This window comes from Hippopotamus amphibius, chromosome 5, assembly GCF_030028045.1.
Source record: "Hippopotamus amphibius kiboko isolate mHipAmp2 chromosome 5, mHipAmp2.hap2, whole genome shotgun sequence".
In the NCBI taxonomy this organism is placed as follows: domain Eukaryota; kingdom Metazoa; phylum Chordata; class Mammalia; order Artiodactyla; family Hippopotamidae; genus Hippopotamus; species Hippopotamus amphibius.
Genome location: NC_080190.1, coordinates 124,343,006 through 124,358,785, shown reverse-complemented (window position 1 = coordinate 124,358,785; position 15,780 = coordinate 124,343,006). Strand labels below are relative to the sequence as shown.

At 38.9% G+C, this 15,780-nt stretch overlaps 1 protein-coding gene across 1 annotated transcript in view; it reads left to right on the top strand.

Annotated features, from left to right (window-relative positions):
- The window catches only part of UBXN2B (UBX domain protein 2B), a 30,094-nt gene that overhangs the window by 419 nt on the left and 13,895 nt on the right, over positions 1-15,780 (top strand). Inside the window, exons 2-5 of the mRNA XM_057736390.1 lie at positions 5,112-5,215; positions 11,013-11,163; positions 13,614-13,697; positions 14,493-14,602. Coding sequence (XP_057592373.1) covers positions 5,112-5,215; positions 11,013-11,163; positions 13,614-13,697; positions 14,493-14,602 — 449 coding nt within the window. The remainder of the gene's footprint in view (positions 1-5,111; positions 5,216-11,012; positions 11,164-13,613; positions 13,698-14,492; positions 14,603-15,780) is intronic.

Sequence of the window (15,780 nt, the reverse complement as noted above, 5' to 3'; positions counted from 1 at the left end):
TCAGTTGCGTGCTTCACGGGTCGACCTTCCGGTCAGGCTTTGTGCGGAGGAAAACTCTGCGCCTGGCCGTGGGGAAACCGAGACACAGCGGGGCTGGGTTGGTCTCGCTTGGCTTGGAGGCTGTTTCTGGCTTGATTATTTACATGTAAAAAGGGTTCCTTTTTATCAGATAGCTTTTCCCTTTTAAAGGAGTGAAGTAAAAAGTATTTCATCCTGCGGCTGCGCAGCCTAGTTGTAACAGCTTACAGTCTAGAAAACATTGCACATAAGAAACAGGGAAATAAAACTTCGTAATGTTACAGGACATTGACATTAGTTAGCTAAATACCAGCGCACCAAATCTTGCTCTATCAGATGCTTCACACTACTCATTTTAGGGCTTTGAGGTTTTTTTTTTTTTTAACTGTCTCTTTGTAAGATTCAAAAAGTAAGTTTAATTATAGGGACCCGCAATTAAACATAAGTGGCACTCAGTCCACAAGCCTTGGTAGAAAAGTTCTGTTAATTCATCGTTACACCTTCATTCTGTTTCTTTGAACAAACATATGGACCACCTGCCATGTAACATACTGCTGAGCTCGGGAATGCAGAGGTAAGTAGGTCATCAGATCCACAGTTGGTGCAGGGGATAGAAGTGTAAAAGGCATTTCTACCTATTTTTCTCAGAAATAAGCTACGGATATATTTAACGCAACATTTTAAGTTGGAGTATGATTGGGTGCCAAGATAAGGAGTGCGTAAAATTACGAATTTGGAGAATGGAGTGATCAGTGTCAGGCTAGGAGACGAAGTCAGTGTAAAATAGTTCCAGCGTTCATAAGTAAATTCAGTAGTAGGAAACAAAATCAAGAAGTAGGAAGGTCTCATCCACCTCATCTTTTCTGTTGAAGACCAGTATCACTAAGAGGCAGCGTGGGCTGTTGGGGGAAAAAATGGGGTTTCTGATCAAAACAACTTCCGTTTGCATCTTAGCCCCACCACTTAGTAGTTATGTGAATATAGGAGAAATGTCTTAACCTCTCTGATCCTCGGTGCCTTTATTTGTAAACTAGAGGTGATGGTGGTGTCAAAGATGAAATAGAGAAATGTCTCTGAAGTGTCTGTTCAGTCCCATATTATCCTGGCCCAGACTTGCTTAGTAAATATTTGGTTCTTTTTCCCTTAAAGGAGAAAAATACTATAACTTTTCGCTGACTAGTCCATTCTAATGCTATTAAACTTAAAACTATGTGACTTAATATCGTTTCTCTGATTTAAATGTTTCTTCTTTTTATGTGAAAAATGAGAACGGCTTGGTTAATGATCACCCAAAACTTGACAAATTTAGACTTAATCCACTGGATTAAGATATGATTAGTTGTTGGAGATATGGTGGTAGATGTCGCTAATTATAAGAACGCCTTCCTTTCCACCATCAATTAGAAAATAGGGTGTTTTTTTTCATCTGTCTACTTTCTGGTTGGTAGTTTGGGGTAGATAACTGATTTTTTTATTTATATATCAAATACAGTAAAGTACTGATAATGCTTCCTTTAGAATTTTAATAAGAATATGAAGAATTTTCAAAGAAACCTGAAAACAACTGAAGTGATGAAATATGAAGAAATAGCATGTGTATCAGAGGTTTAAAAGAATTGAATAATGTTCTCCCCAGCTGGTTTCTTGGATATTGACTATTTTTAGATTATCTTATTGTTTAATCTAGCCATGCTTATTTTAAGCGTTACCCAGTTGGTTCAGTTTTCAGTAGATATTTCTTACTTTCCTGACAACTTGATCTAAGAGTCTTTCACAGTATCCTCAAGGAGAAGGGTGACCTGTTACTAATTGGGACAAGCAAAAGTACCACTAGGTGCCTGTTTCTTAGCTGCCGTGCAGTGTACGGTGTGTCGGCATCTAAAGCAGGAGACGTTTCCTCATTTACCATGAGAGGAGAGATGGATAATCATCTCCCAAAAAGCCTCCCAGCACCGTGAGCCTGTGACTCACAAATTCAGAAATCTCCCACAAATCTCAAACAGAGGCGATCTTTGCTCCCTTCCCTCCAAAATTGGGAACATTCACTGGGAAAGTTTGGGACAGGATTGTTAGTGGCAGTCCTCACCCCCAAAACCTCAGTGTCCATTAGTGTTTGTAAACATTTCAGAACCCTTTGTCTCTTCTGGTGCCCTTCAGTCAGTCCACACACATGGGGTTGACAGTTCAGATCTTCTGTCCCAGGTTTCCTCCAGAGTAATATCCAAAGAAAAAGATTTCTGTTTTTATTTCTTTGTTTATGTAGTTGGGGAGAATTGGGGCTAACTTCAGTACTTACTAGGGTTTGGAGTGAGCTTTGGGTGGGGCAAAGAAGGGAATTCTATCAGTGAGAAAAGAGTACAAATGTCTGGTACTGTGTTAACACTCACTCCAAGTACCCTCACCCTGTTGATATCAGTGTCCAGTATCATTGGCTCTCCATTTTAACATACATCAGAGTCACCTGGAAGGTTTGTTTAAGCACAGACACCGGACCCCATCCCTGAGTTTCTAATTCATTTGGTCTAGGGTAGGGCTTGAGCTCCTACAGTTTTAAAGGGTCCCCAGGTGATGCTGATGTTCTTCTAGATTTAAAAATCTGTATTATACCTTCTGGCACTTGTCCCTCTAAGACTGGAAATTCCAGTACTTTTAATCTTTTGCTATGTATTTGATGTTCTCACCCACAATTTCAGGTTTTTTTCACACATTTTTCAGATTTCAAATTCTAGAGAAAAGATTATCAGTGCTTAAATAGTTTATTCTCTCTGTGTAATTGAAATATCTTCATAATCTAGTTGTTTAGCTCATGGAAGTCTGTCCTGATAATTCACAATGTGTCATTACTTCACAGTGCACACATTTTTCTCTCTTTATTGGACTGAGAATTTGCTGTTGTTTTCTACAGGTTTTAACCAATACATCAGTTTATTTCCTCTTCTGGAGTGGTATCATTTGGTATGTCAAATAATATAAATTAACTTTCTTTAAAATATTTGCTTATGAACTTATGCCATATGACGCTGCAGAGACATCATGAATCCTGGCATTAATTCCCTCTAAACATCATTCATTTTCCTCTACGTTAATGATATACTGGTAATAACTAGGACTTTTCAGCTAGGTGGACTCCCTGCTCTAATATAATTTTCTCCATATTCCTATTTTATTAATATATATTCCACATTTCATGGAGTAAAAGAGCATTGTTTGCATTATTCATTTATTTTATAGAAGAAGGTTATTTGATTGACAGGATTTATTCACATCTTCTTAAAGCAAAAAGCAAGGTACAAAACTATAGCAAGTATCTCAGTTTTAAAACCTGTAACATTTATCTATGTGTCTTTTTATGATTCATGTTGAGTTGTAGTCTACATAATTCAACAAGAATTAGTTGGGTGCCTGTCAAATGCTATATTAGAAACAATTTGAGAAACAAATTATAGTGGGGGGATGAAATAGTAAGAAAAGTACACAAGTGATGACAATGTAATGTAATATAAATGTCAGTAATAGGATAGCATATGCTATGAGGATTTAGAAAAGAATTATCACTTTAGTTAAGAAAATTAGAAACGGTTTCGTGAAGGATGGCTGAAATGGGCCTTTGACATACAGATAACATTTCCATTGGTGAGGATAGGAGTAGCATAAAAGTAACTCGTAGGACGTATCATCAGCTCATGAGGAAATCCATAAAGAAATATGGTTTTGAAGAAATTTCAAGGAGGTAAAAACTTCTGAAATCAGAGTGCCGGTCTCATTTGCTTTGTGGGGTTTTTTTGTTTTGTTATGATTTGTCCTTTTGGAGAGGAGAAGAAGGAGAAGACCGTAGAAGATATATAGGTAATGCTGCAGGAAGAAAAGAAATCTTGGGGAAGATGAAACACTGATATGATCATTGTTCAGTCCTTTTAATAACATCTTCTGGTAATGGAACACTTGCCTTGTGTTTCACATGCATTATGTAATACCTCTAAGGTATTTTTTTTTTTTTTTTTTAATAGACATTAAAAGCTGAGGCAGGGCTTCCTAGGTGGCGCAGTGGTTAAGAATCCGCCTGCCAATGTAGAGGTCATGGGTTCGATCCCAGCTCCAGGAAGATCCCACATGCCGCGGAGCAACTAAGCCCGTGTGCCAAAAAAAAAAAAAAAAAAAGCTGAGGCAACTCAGGCTCAGAGAAGGTAAATAATTTGCCCAAGCTCACACAGTAAGAGCCTCAAGTTAGGATTTTAATAAGTTCTTTTTGGCTACACAGCACTTTAAAATTAGAATTTCCTGCAAAATTGCCGCGTTAGACGTATGAAAGTTGGGACCTCCCTGGTGGCACAGTGGTTGAGAATCCGCCTGCCAATGCAGAGGACATGGATTTGATGCCTAGTCTGGAAGATCCCACATGCCACAGAGCAACTAAGCCCGTGCGCCACAACTACTGAGCCTGAGCTCTAGAGCCCATGAGGCACGACTGTTGAGCCTACATGCCACAACTACTGAAGCCCGCATGCCTAGAGCCTGTGCTTCTCAACAAGAGAAGCTACTGCAAAGAGAAACCTGAGCACCGCAATGAAGAGTAGCCCCCGCTTGCCACAACTGGAGAAAGTCTGCATGCAGCAACGAAGACCCAACACAGCCAATAAATAAATAAATTTATTAAAAATTTAAAAAAAACTGAATAGTTCATTGAAAGTAATTAAATAATTATTGTAACTTTATTCTAGTATGCGTGGCACTTTGGTTAGTTTTATAAGTGAGAGACTCAGTGGTTTTCTCTTAGAAGGGAGTCATCTTCTGAAATAGAAGCCTTCATTTTTCATTGGAAATCTTTACTACTCAATGGGGAAAGCAGAGGGAGGGTTGGGGGGGGAATGAATTGGAAGATTGGGGTTGCCATATATACATTACTAATAAGAAAAAAAATCAAATTGTACACTTTATATGCAATTTATTGTATGTCAACTGTATCTCAATAAAAGTTCTTAAAGAAATCTTTACTACTCAATTACAAGTGAATTTTCTACTCAATGACTTCTCATTGTGTAGAAGGGTTTATTTCTAGTGTTTTTATACTTTATAATAAATCTTTTATTTTATAGTTGGCCTTGGCAGAATTATATGAAGATGAAGTGAAATGCAGAGCTTCCAAATCTGATAGACATAAAGCTACAGCCTTTAAAAGCCCACAAACACCACCTCAAAGGTAAGTTTTGTTTTGTTTTTTAAACTTGTGTCCCTTTTTTTGTTCACTAATCCCGCATTATCTTAAATGGCCTTGGGAATTTTTTTAACTGTAATTTCTTAAATATTTTTTAGATACTATTTCTGAAACTACAGTAGACAGAAAGCCAGAAGAAACTTATGGAAAAATTATCTTAAATACTTACTATTTTGATAGACGTCAAATAGCATGATATACTGAATAGTATTTTCAGGGGGCACTTTGGTTCTCATTTGAGTCATAGGACTTCATTGAGGATCTAATGAAAGCCACCCCCCCCTCCCCCAGAACAACATTTATGTATAATTTTGTTAGCCATGTTTAGGGGTTTGTGTGTTTCTTAAAGCCCATCCATGGAGCCCCTTATGTCTTTTGTTCTCCATTTAAGAATCTGTAACTTCAGGAATCTGTCTTTCCTTCTGTTGGCTGAAGACCTATCTAATAGTGATCTAGATAAGATTTGCTGTTCTTAAATCCCTGAACTATAAAAAGAATCAACAGTGAAGATTTAAGAGATGAGAACCAGATATATTTTCTTGTCATGAGTTTTCTTGTTTCCAGGAATGTGTTCATTAATGTCTTTTTAGTACACAAATCTCATTACTAGGGACAAACTTGAATTTTCCCATTATATCTTGTTTTCAGAAAGTATTAGTTTACCAGAAGTTGAAAAATTCACTGGAAATCATTCTTTCTTTTTTGTTTGTTACCATTCCACCTTCTTTCTTTCTGTAGAGGTGGTAAAATGACATCTGTTGGACCTGAATGGAAAGAAAGAATAATATTTATGATTTTCACCCCAACTTTTTATTTTACAATTTTTCAAATACATAGTTAATGCAAAGATTAGGGCAATGAATATATGCTGTGTCTGCTCTGATCTTCACCGTTGTTACCATGTTATAGCAGTACATTGGTGCACACTCTTTTACGCAACTATTTGGAAATAAATTGCAGCCATCATAGCACTTCATCCCTAGAGGCTTCAGCCTGCACCCCCTGAGGAGAAGCCCACACTCCTTTATAACCTTGATAACATATCGCACCTAGAAAATGAACAATAATTGCATATCATTTGATACATAGTTCATAGTCAGATACTCTGAGCGCCTTTTAGGATTTAGTATCCAGCCAAGGGCTGTGCATTCCACTGATGGTGGCTGTTTTGGCCTGCTGCACAGATGTGGGATCTTAGTTCCCTGACTAGGGATCGATCGTGCACCCCCTGCGTTGGAAGGGTAGAGTCTTTTAACCACTGAACCACCAGGGAAGGCCCTGGTGATGCCTGTTTTGAATCTGAATCCAGAGCACCTTTCTGTTGTTTGCTTTTAGCTCATCTGTATAGTCTAAAGTGTATCACGTTGACTTTGAAGAGCCTGGGCCAGATGTCTTGTAAAATGTCCCACATTCAAGGTCATTGTTTCCTCACGATTAGATTCTTGTTAAACATATTTGTTAAGAATACTAGTTAGTGATACTTTCTGCTATGTATTCTATCACATCAGGAGCCATGTGGTTTCAGGTTCCCCACTATTGGTGCTATGTTCACTTGGTTAAGGTGCTGACCACCACATCACTCCACCGCAAGGTACAGTTTTTCCTTTATGATCTGCAGGTTGGTATCTTGGCACAGAGTTTCCTTTCCTTTCATTTAATTCTTATTTGATATATATGTGTGTGTGTAGATATACACACACATATATATAATATGTGTATTATATATTTTAACTGCTTCCTTAATTTATACAGTCTCTGAAATTTTGAAAGTGCTTAAAATATTAATGTACCAAAGTTTTACTCATTAACTATTTGGCCATTGTTCCCCAATCTGAACAGATTTTTGAATGATTTCATTTGCTGGTATAACAAATCGAAATATTTGACTTCTGAAAATAAGATCAGTATATTAATATTTTCCTTGCTGTTCAAATATAATCCTTAAGATAATTCAATGAATGATATTTTTTCTCTTTTATGCTATCTGAAAGTGTTGCCATTAACAGTTATAATTTGATAATGCAATTTTTAAGGACTTTGTGCCTCAGATTTGATTTCTGGAATTATTTACATATCCAAAAGGAGGAGCTGCTTTAAATATATTGGTTGAGGCTTATACTGTGTTTAGTCTGCTTAAAATACAATGTGAAGCAAATTATTGGCAATGTTTTCTTCTTGCTAAGTGTGATATTTTTGAATACTAAATATGCAGTTCTCTTGACTTCATATTCAGCACTGACATCTGCCCAGCTTCCCTGCATGTCTGCTGCTTTGTCTGGTACAGAAAACAGTCTTATTTCACAGTCCACATTCTTGGACAATGTTAGATATCAAAACATTCATCTGTTCATTATCATTTCAAACCAGTATATTTTCACTGTGTACATAATGTGAAACTTAAGTACTCTGGACATAATGTGATCTGATTTTAATATACAAGAGGAGGGACAGGCTCTACAGAAAAACACAGAAGTTAGCCTGACACCTGCTTTTACATATTCATCCACAAAAGGTTCTCTGTCACAAACAGAACTCTAAAAATGTGAGTCTTCTTGTTCAAAAGTATAAGAACTTAAAGAAGTGTCCCCTGCAAGTCATGAGATACTAGTATGGTTTTGAGAATTCAGTGAGGTAGGTGTATAAGATGTCTAGCCCAGTATTGGTACCTAGCTGGGTCTTAAAGGATTATTAGGACATGGATAAGCACAGAAGACAAGGAACATAATAGGCCCGGAAGAAACAATAATAAAAATGACAAGAGGGGTCCGAAGAGGAGCAGCGGAACTTGGGTGGACTCGTGGCAGGTGAGGCTGGACAGGTGGGGTGCTGCTGGGCATGCTTCGTGGACGTGGGGCCCCTGTGCTCACACGGAGCCCCTCACCAGGAAGGGCCTCGAGCTTGGTTTATTGCTTTGCTGTTACTGTCTTGAAATTCTTAGTACATTTTGAACAAGGAGACTTCCCCTCTCGTTTTGGCACTGGGCCCACCTATCTCGCATCCAGTCCTGGGTACAGCCATGCCATGGCTAGCCCCGGAAGCCACAGAGAGCTGCACTGTGTGGCAGGCGGGGAAAGCCAGGATGTGTGTTTTACTGTAAATTTTACCATAAAAACTATAGTAGAGTCGTAAAAGCTTTGATTCTAGACATAGACACAGCTCAGTTCTATCTTTTTTTTTTTTCTCTGTTCTAAGAAGGTTTTGCCAGTGGACAAGTTTTTTTAATTCCCTAAGCTTCAGTTTTCTTATTTGTAAAGTGGGGATAATGCCATTTTTATGAGGATTAAATGAGCAGCTGATAAGTGTTGGTTATTATACTTTTAGGAGAGTAGGACTGGCAGTATCATATAAAATAAATAGTATTGGGACGAACAGGATAAGGAGACAAAAGAAGAAGACAACTGCAGTAATCCAAAGAGTATGGTCATAAAATCTGGGATCAGGGCAGTGTCAGTGGAGTGGAGGAGGAAGGATTTATTGTAGGCACGTGATGACATGGACTATAGAGAGTAATGAGCGGGGAAGAGAGGACTGAAAGGCTCTTCATCTGGTGTGCAGGGAAAAGGTGGTCATTAGTGGGAAGAGGTGAACTGGATTCGGTTTTGTGCTTTTCAGTTCCACACCTGAGCCATCAGTAACAGGGTCTAAAGTGGTGTATTTGAGCGTCACCTGTATAGAGGAGGTTGTTACCTACAGGAGTGGACAGACGGTGATCAGATGAGTTTAAATAGAGAAGGAGAGTCAAGTATATAGGCATACTTATGAAAGGGGAGAAAGATGGATTGTGGATCAAAATATGAAAGGAAAACAGTAAAACTTCTAGAAGAAAATAGATGCTGAGGTAGGCAAAAATTTCTTACACCAGTAATAAAAAAATCAGTGACCATAAAGAAGTTAGTAAATCTTTTCCTATGTCAGACTCTTCCTGTACGGTTTTTCTCATCAAGACTGAGAAAAAGGTACTCTGTTGCTGTGCTTTGCCAGATTAGGGACACGAGACAGGGAGGGAAGGGGTGACAGCAGGAGTAGCTGCAGGAGGAAGCTTTGCTTTTCTCCCCGTTCCCCTTCTCTCCCCCCTTCGTCCTTTCCCTTCCCTTCCTCCCTCATTGCTGCCATTTAAGGCAGCTGCTAGCAGGCTCCTTCTAGGGCCCTTGTCTTAAGAGCCCGTCATGGCAGTGTTTGGCCTTGCTATATTGTGCTGGCTCCTCTGCATATCAGCTGGGCAAGAAGGTTTCGCTTGGCCTCAGGGTATCTCCTCAGAGCGCTGTCAGCTTGGAGTCCGCCCTGCCCCGCCCCCAGCAGTTGTGAGCCAGCCTTGCTAGTGGGGTTCTGCTGGTGTTCATTGTTCTCCACTGGATCTTTCTTCCACGTACAGTGAATTGAGAGCTGGGCTGCTGCCGAGACCAGCTCGGCAACTCGGGTTGAATGACGGGTGCCACAAAGCTTAGAGAAACACAAAGACAAACTTAAGAGAAAGATGGGACCAGGGGACTCAAGACCTCTAGGATCAAGAGCTCCGCTGATTTATCCCACGTTGCTTTTATTGTGCTCTCGGCATTCAGGAAGTAAGATAGCATAAGGTTCTCACACTCCCAGTTCCGTCCCACAATCAGTGTTTTCTTTGAAGTAACCAAATTTCTTTTTATACATCTTTTTGTACAAAAGGCCTCACATGACTGGGGGCAGTGGTCTTTTGCAAGAACAGCAGAAGGACAATCAGTGCGTGTGCAAGCAGCATTCTAACTTGCGCTGAGCCGGCATTCCTAAATCCGCACCCCTAAATTCGCACCTCCTCCACTGCACAAGCAGGACATCCTGCACCCAGTTGCTCAGCCCACGTACTTTAATTACTTTTAGCCATATTTTCTGTTACATTTTCAAGGCTTCAGACAGACTTCTGAATGTTTTCCCACAGGCTGCCCTTCCCTTTCCCATTTAGTTTTGCATATGTTCTTGAAGGTGACTTCTATTCCTAGTTGCCAGTGCTGAGATACCTTTCCCCCTTTGTCTCATGAGTCAGGTCCGTGCAAATTGGGAACTTGGAGGGTATGGGTAGTTAAAGATATGAGCTTTGGTTATCATCTTATTCTGGAAGTCTCCATGTTGATATTTCATTGGTTATATTTTCTGATATTCTTGATTGGAAAAAATCTTGAAAGATAAAATAGGGTACTAATTTATGTGAAGGAAGTTTTTAGGTTCCCTAGAACCACTATGGCATAGAAAAGAGAGAAAAAACTATTCACTACATAATTAACACACTGAGAAAATTGTGGTCTAAATTATTTACCTTTAACACAGGGGGGTTATAATTTTTCAGTCAGAACTCTGAGGAGTAAACTCTGTGTAGCCCTGTGGTCTAGATTTAGATGCTTACACCATTTAAATCTAGAAGTCTCTTCACTAACCAGGTCCCACTGAATGTGGATTCCGCAGAGGAAGAGAATTAGCTTGACTGTCAGCAGTGCTTTCCCAGCCACACCAAGCTCTCAGAGAGATGCATGTGATAGACAAGCAGTTACAGAGCGTGAGGGAGGAGGAAACAAGCTAGTTCTCAGGCAGGATGCTGAACTTGCTACCAGAATCCCTGCAGACTCCATGAGAAAGTAAATGAACTAGTTACTGCTTAATCCCTTAATCCTGTTTTTAAAATTAAATATTTCCAGAAAGGCCATAGAACTGCATCTCTTTAAATAAATGTCATTTCCTAAGACTGTGTAGCTTTATGCTTTAAAGTAGTTTATGTTTGTGTTCTGTTTTTATTCATGAACTGTAATGTTTAAAGGTTCTATTCAAGTGAACACGAATGCAGTGGATTACATATAGTTCGACCTTCAACGGGGAAGATTGTGAATGAACTTTTCAGAGAGGCAAGGGAGCATGGGGCTGTCCCTCTGAATGAAGCCACGAGAGCTTCGGGGGATGACAAATCTAAGGTAAGGGCTCAGTTTTTAAAACTAAATATGCTATTTATATATTTGATCTCCTGTAGATTTTTATATAATTTTTAAACATTGTTTTTCTAACTTCTATTTCTGTTTCATGTATTTGCTTTATTTTTATAAGTGTAATCTATTAATGAAAGTTGAAGCAATTTCTTAACATTTCTATGTAACTTCTCCATTTACCTTTTTATTCTGGAATAATTGTAGAGTCAGAGGAGTTTGCAAAAAGAATACTGAGGGGTCTTCTGCACCTTTCACCCCGTTTCCCCCAGGAGTTGTTACATCTTACATAATTACAGTTCAGTCGCAAAGGCAGGAATTTGACACTGGTGCAGGGTATGTGTGTAGCTCTGTGTCATTTTATCACAGGTGTGATTTGTGTAGTGACTCACTCGACCTCGATGCTGTTCTCTCATCACGAAGACCTCTCTTCCTCCTGATGGACCCCTTTAGAATCACACCCACCACCCTCTCCCCCACCATCTGTAAACCTCTGGCCACCACTAATCTGTTCTCCACCTCTGTAATTCTGTAATATTGAGACTGTGATACAAGTGGAATCATATGGTATGTGACCTTTGGGGAGTAGCTTTTTTCACGCTGCTAAGCCCTGCAGATCCCTCAGTTATTTGAGTGTATCAGTAGATGGTTCCTTTTTATCTCTGAGTAGCGCTCATGGTGTGGATGTACCACTATTTGTTAACTATTCACTTATTGAGAGACATTTTAGGTTTTTCCAGTTTTTGGCTGTTAGAAACATAGCTACTTTGAGCAGTCATGTTTTTGTATATAAATTAATTTTTATTTCTTTGGGATAAATGCCCAGGAGTGCAGTTGCTGGGTCCTATGGTATATTTATGTTTAGTTTCTTAAGAAACTGCCAAACTGTTTTCCACCGTGTATGAGAGATATTGAACATCTTTTCATGTGTTTATTTGCTGTTATCTTTATTATCCTCTTCAGTAAACTGACTTTTGCCCATAATTCTAATGGATTGTTTGTTTTGTTAGTGTTGACTTTTGAGAGTTCTTTATATATTTTACTAGGTATGAGTCCTTTGTCAGATAGATGGTTTGCGAATGTTTTCTCCTGGACTGTAGCTTGTCTTTTCACCCTCTTACAAGGCTTTGTCACCGAGCAAAAGTTTTAATTTGATAAAATCAAGTTTATCCTCTTTTTTATTTCTTTTATGTATTTGGTATCTTGTCTAAGAACTCTTCATCTATCTATAGCTCCCAAAGATTTTCTTTCATGTTAAGTAGAGAATTGTTATAGTTTTTCTTTTTACATTTAAACTTATGATTCACTTTGAGTTCATTTTCTATAAGGTTTGCATTGAGGTTCATTATTCTCCTTATGGATGTCCAGTTGCTTCACCATCCTGTGTCGAAAAGGCTCTCCTTTCTCCATGGGGCTGTTTTTGTGCCTTAAATTCCTGTAAAACTTTTATACAGCTTTTATAACTACATAAAAGCCGGCAGAGTACTGGTTTATCAAAGAAGACTTCAAGTGTCTCTTTGTTTATAATCATCATATAGTCTCAGGATTTTCATTTCCCAACCTGAGTTCCCTCATCAGAATCATTTGGGGAGGTTTTCTAAACCACCAACTGGCCTCAGGTATTGTGGTTCAGCAGGTGTCCAGTGTGCCAGGGAGACCTGTCTGCTGACTGACAAACAGACATCTGCTGTTGAGAAGCCCTTTTGTTAAATGAAGCTTAAACTTTAGTTTTCATTTCCTTCTTTACCCACAGTGTGAAATTCCCTTCTGGTTAAGTCTCAGGTAGTTTTGATTCTTGCAAGTTCTCGTACTCTGTAAGGAAAATGTAGGGTTGATATAATTTAGCCTATAGAAAGGAAAGCAATGTGATGATTAAATAGCTCATTTATGATATGAAATGAATGGGGATTAAAAGAAACGGCATTTTTACCTCATAAGCTGTCTTACCTGAGAAATAGAGGGTTTGTATTAGTGTAACAAAACAAAGAGTGCAGTCTAGTTGGGTTGTCACAGTTAAATCAGAGCAGTTTATAAAATAAGTATGGAGCTTTTCTTCAGGGTAATTTATACTCATTTATAAAATTCTTCCTTTCTCTATGAAACCCTCATTTACTTCGTGAAATATGAGAATTATAAGACTTGTCTGTTTCTACTTATAAATATTATATCAGTGTATAAATGCATTTCTTACTTCAAGATTGGCCTAAGTTATTTCAGCTTCTGAGTCACTAATGTTTTTGTGGGAAGAAGCATAATTTCTTACTAGAGTATACATCTCGGTAACATAAGACCTTTATTTTAATATAAAAGTTTCCTGGATGGTATAAACCAGTTTGGCTAATTATAACTGATCTAGTGTTACAATATATATCACACATTATCATAACATTTTGCTTAATAAGCCATAGTGAGTTTTAGCTCACTTGCTGTGTGTGTGTTAGTCTTTTACAGGTGGAGGATACAGATTGGGCGATTCCTTTTGTAAGCGGTCTGAATACATCTATGGAGAAAGTCAGTTACAAGATGTATGTACAGTAATGAAAATGAAAAGCTGTAGATTTTTGCCTCTAGTTACTACTGTTTGTTATAAAATTAAAAATTGATAATATGATCTTTTTTGTTCTTTTATTTTTTGAAGCATGGATTAAAAAGACTTACAATTATATGTAAGTTTTCAGACTCAAATTTTGTATTTTGTATCTCAGTTGTGCCTTGCACACAGAGATACATAACTGTTTGTTGAAAGAATGTATGAGTCACTGTCAAAGTGAGCTCCCATGTATGTTATAATAATTATTATAAACGGCATACCGTCATGATATAGAATTAGTTGAGTTATAAACATAGAAATATCTAAAGTCATTCTTTGTTTTTGCCTTTTGAAATGTTGGAGTTATTGTTTCACTTTAAACGTGTACAGTTCAGCCGTGGAGGGTCGCTGGAGGTTCTGTCCTGCCCTCTGGCATGAGGAAGCTCTGCAGCAGAGTAGGATGTGGGTACAGATGACAGAGAAGGGAGAGTGTAGAGTGGCAGCTGGATGCTCTCATGATTGGCCTTCTCAGTGAACCAGAAATAGTTGTACTTCAAGGCCAGGGTCCCGCGGTGGCACCTTTGCTGTTTCAGCCATTGTCAGTTTGTTAAGTTAAATGCAAACCTAAGCAAACACCCCTGGTTTCATTTATTTCTTTATTTTAGCTGAATAAAGAATAGTACAAATAGCCCCATATTTTAAATAAAGTAAATGATAAATATCATGTTTTAAAATTAAAATTGTTTAATGCAGATGCATTCTCGTATTTCTTTTTTCCTATGCCCAAAAGGTTCAGATTTTGCTTAAACTGTGGAGCAATGGTTTCAGCTTAGACGATGGAGAACTGAGACCTTACAGTGACCCAACAAATGCTCAATTTCTGGAGTCTGTTAAGAGAGGGTAAGACATGTTACTTGGATTCTATTTGTTACGGAGGGTGGAACTCTTTTTTTTTTTTTTTTTTCTTTTTAAACAGACCACCATTCAGTAGTACTTTACTGGCTTTTAGGCGTGAGATACTGGAATATATTCTGTAAATGGTTGCTGGGGAGAGGGGTATTTTTAAGTATGTAAAGGACATGTTGCTATCTGTAAGTCACTGGTTCTTAACTTGGGGTAGGGGGGAGCAGTAGACATTGGTCCCTTTTAAAGTCCAGTGAAGCTATGGTCCCAATTCTGAGAAGAGGCTTCGTAGTGTAATAAATTAGTGAGTTGATTAGCAGGTAGCTGCCCATCCACTAAGCCACTGTCCTGCTTACTATTGACAGGGTGACTCATTGCATGTATGCCTGAAATTCAGCAACTTTTATTAAAAATCTTTTAAAGTGGCATTGCTGCTGGCAGAAGATTTCAAAAGGTTAGTTTGAAGTTATAATTTGTGAAAGTAAACCAGATTTACAGTGCTCTGACCCACCTGAAGAACGTCGTAACTCACCAGCCCTTCTGGCTAAAGGATGAGGAATCAAGTGGTGTTGCTATGATGGTAAAGGCGCTTCTGCTTTATGCTTTCACTCGCTGACAAGTGTGATCACCCCCAAGTAGAAATACAACTGGAGAGAGATGTCAGGCTGGGTATGAACTGGGAGATGTCAGTAGCAGGGAAGGGGCTGGAGCAGGAGGTTACACTCCATCCAGGAATTGAAGGTGGGGCTTTTCCAAGTGATGACATCTGTCCAAGGGGAATGGCTGAAGTGGAATGGGAATGGAACACATCGAAGTTGAGGTGCTCAAGGAACTCTAGAGGAAAGGCATTTTAGAACACTAAGTAGCATAGACCTTGAATTTGAATTCTACAAAGATTATGTCAGAAAACCAAAGAAAGGCAAGAAATGCCAAGTGGGAGGGAAATCACTGAGAAGGGGGGGCCCTGACCCGGGAGGCAGTGTGTGCTGGTGGTAGATACGTGGGTAAGAGTTGCAGTCGGTGATCGGGACTTGGAGACCCACAGAGTCGCTGGGCAGAGCTGGGAGCGACTGGGGTAGGGGGAGCACTCATCTGCCACGTGAACATCAACGTGACTGTTGGAATGACGCTTCCAGATGGAAGAAGAAAAGAGCACGTTGATGAGTGTGCTGTGT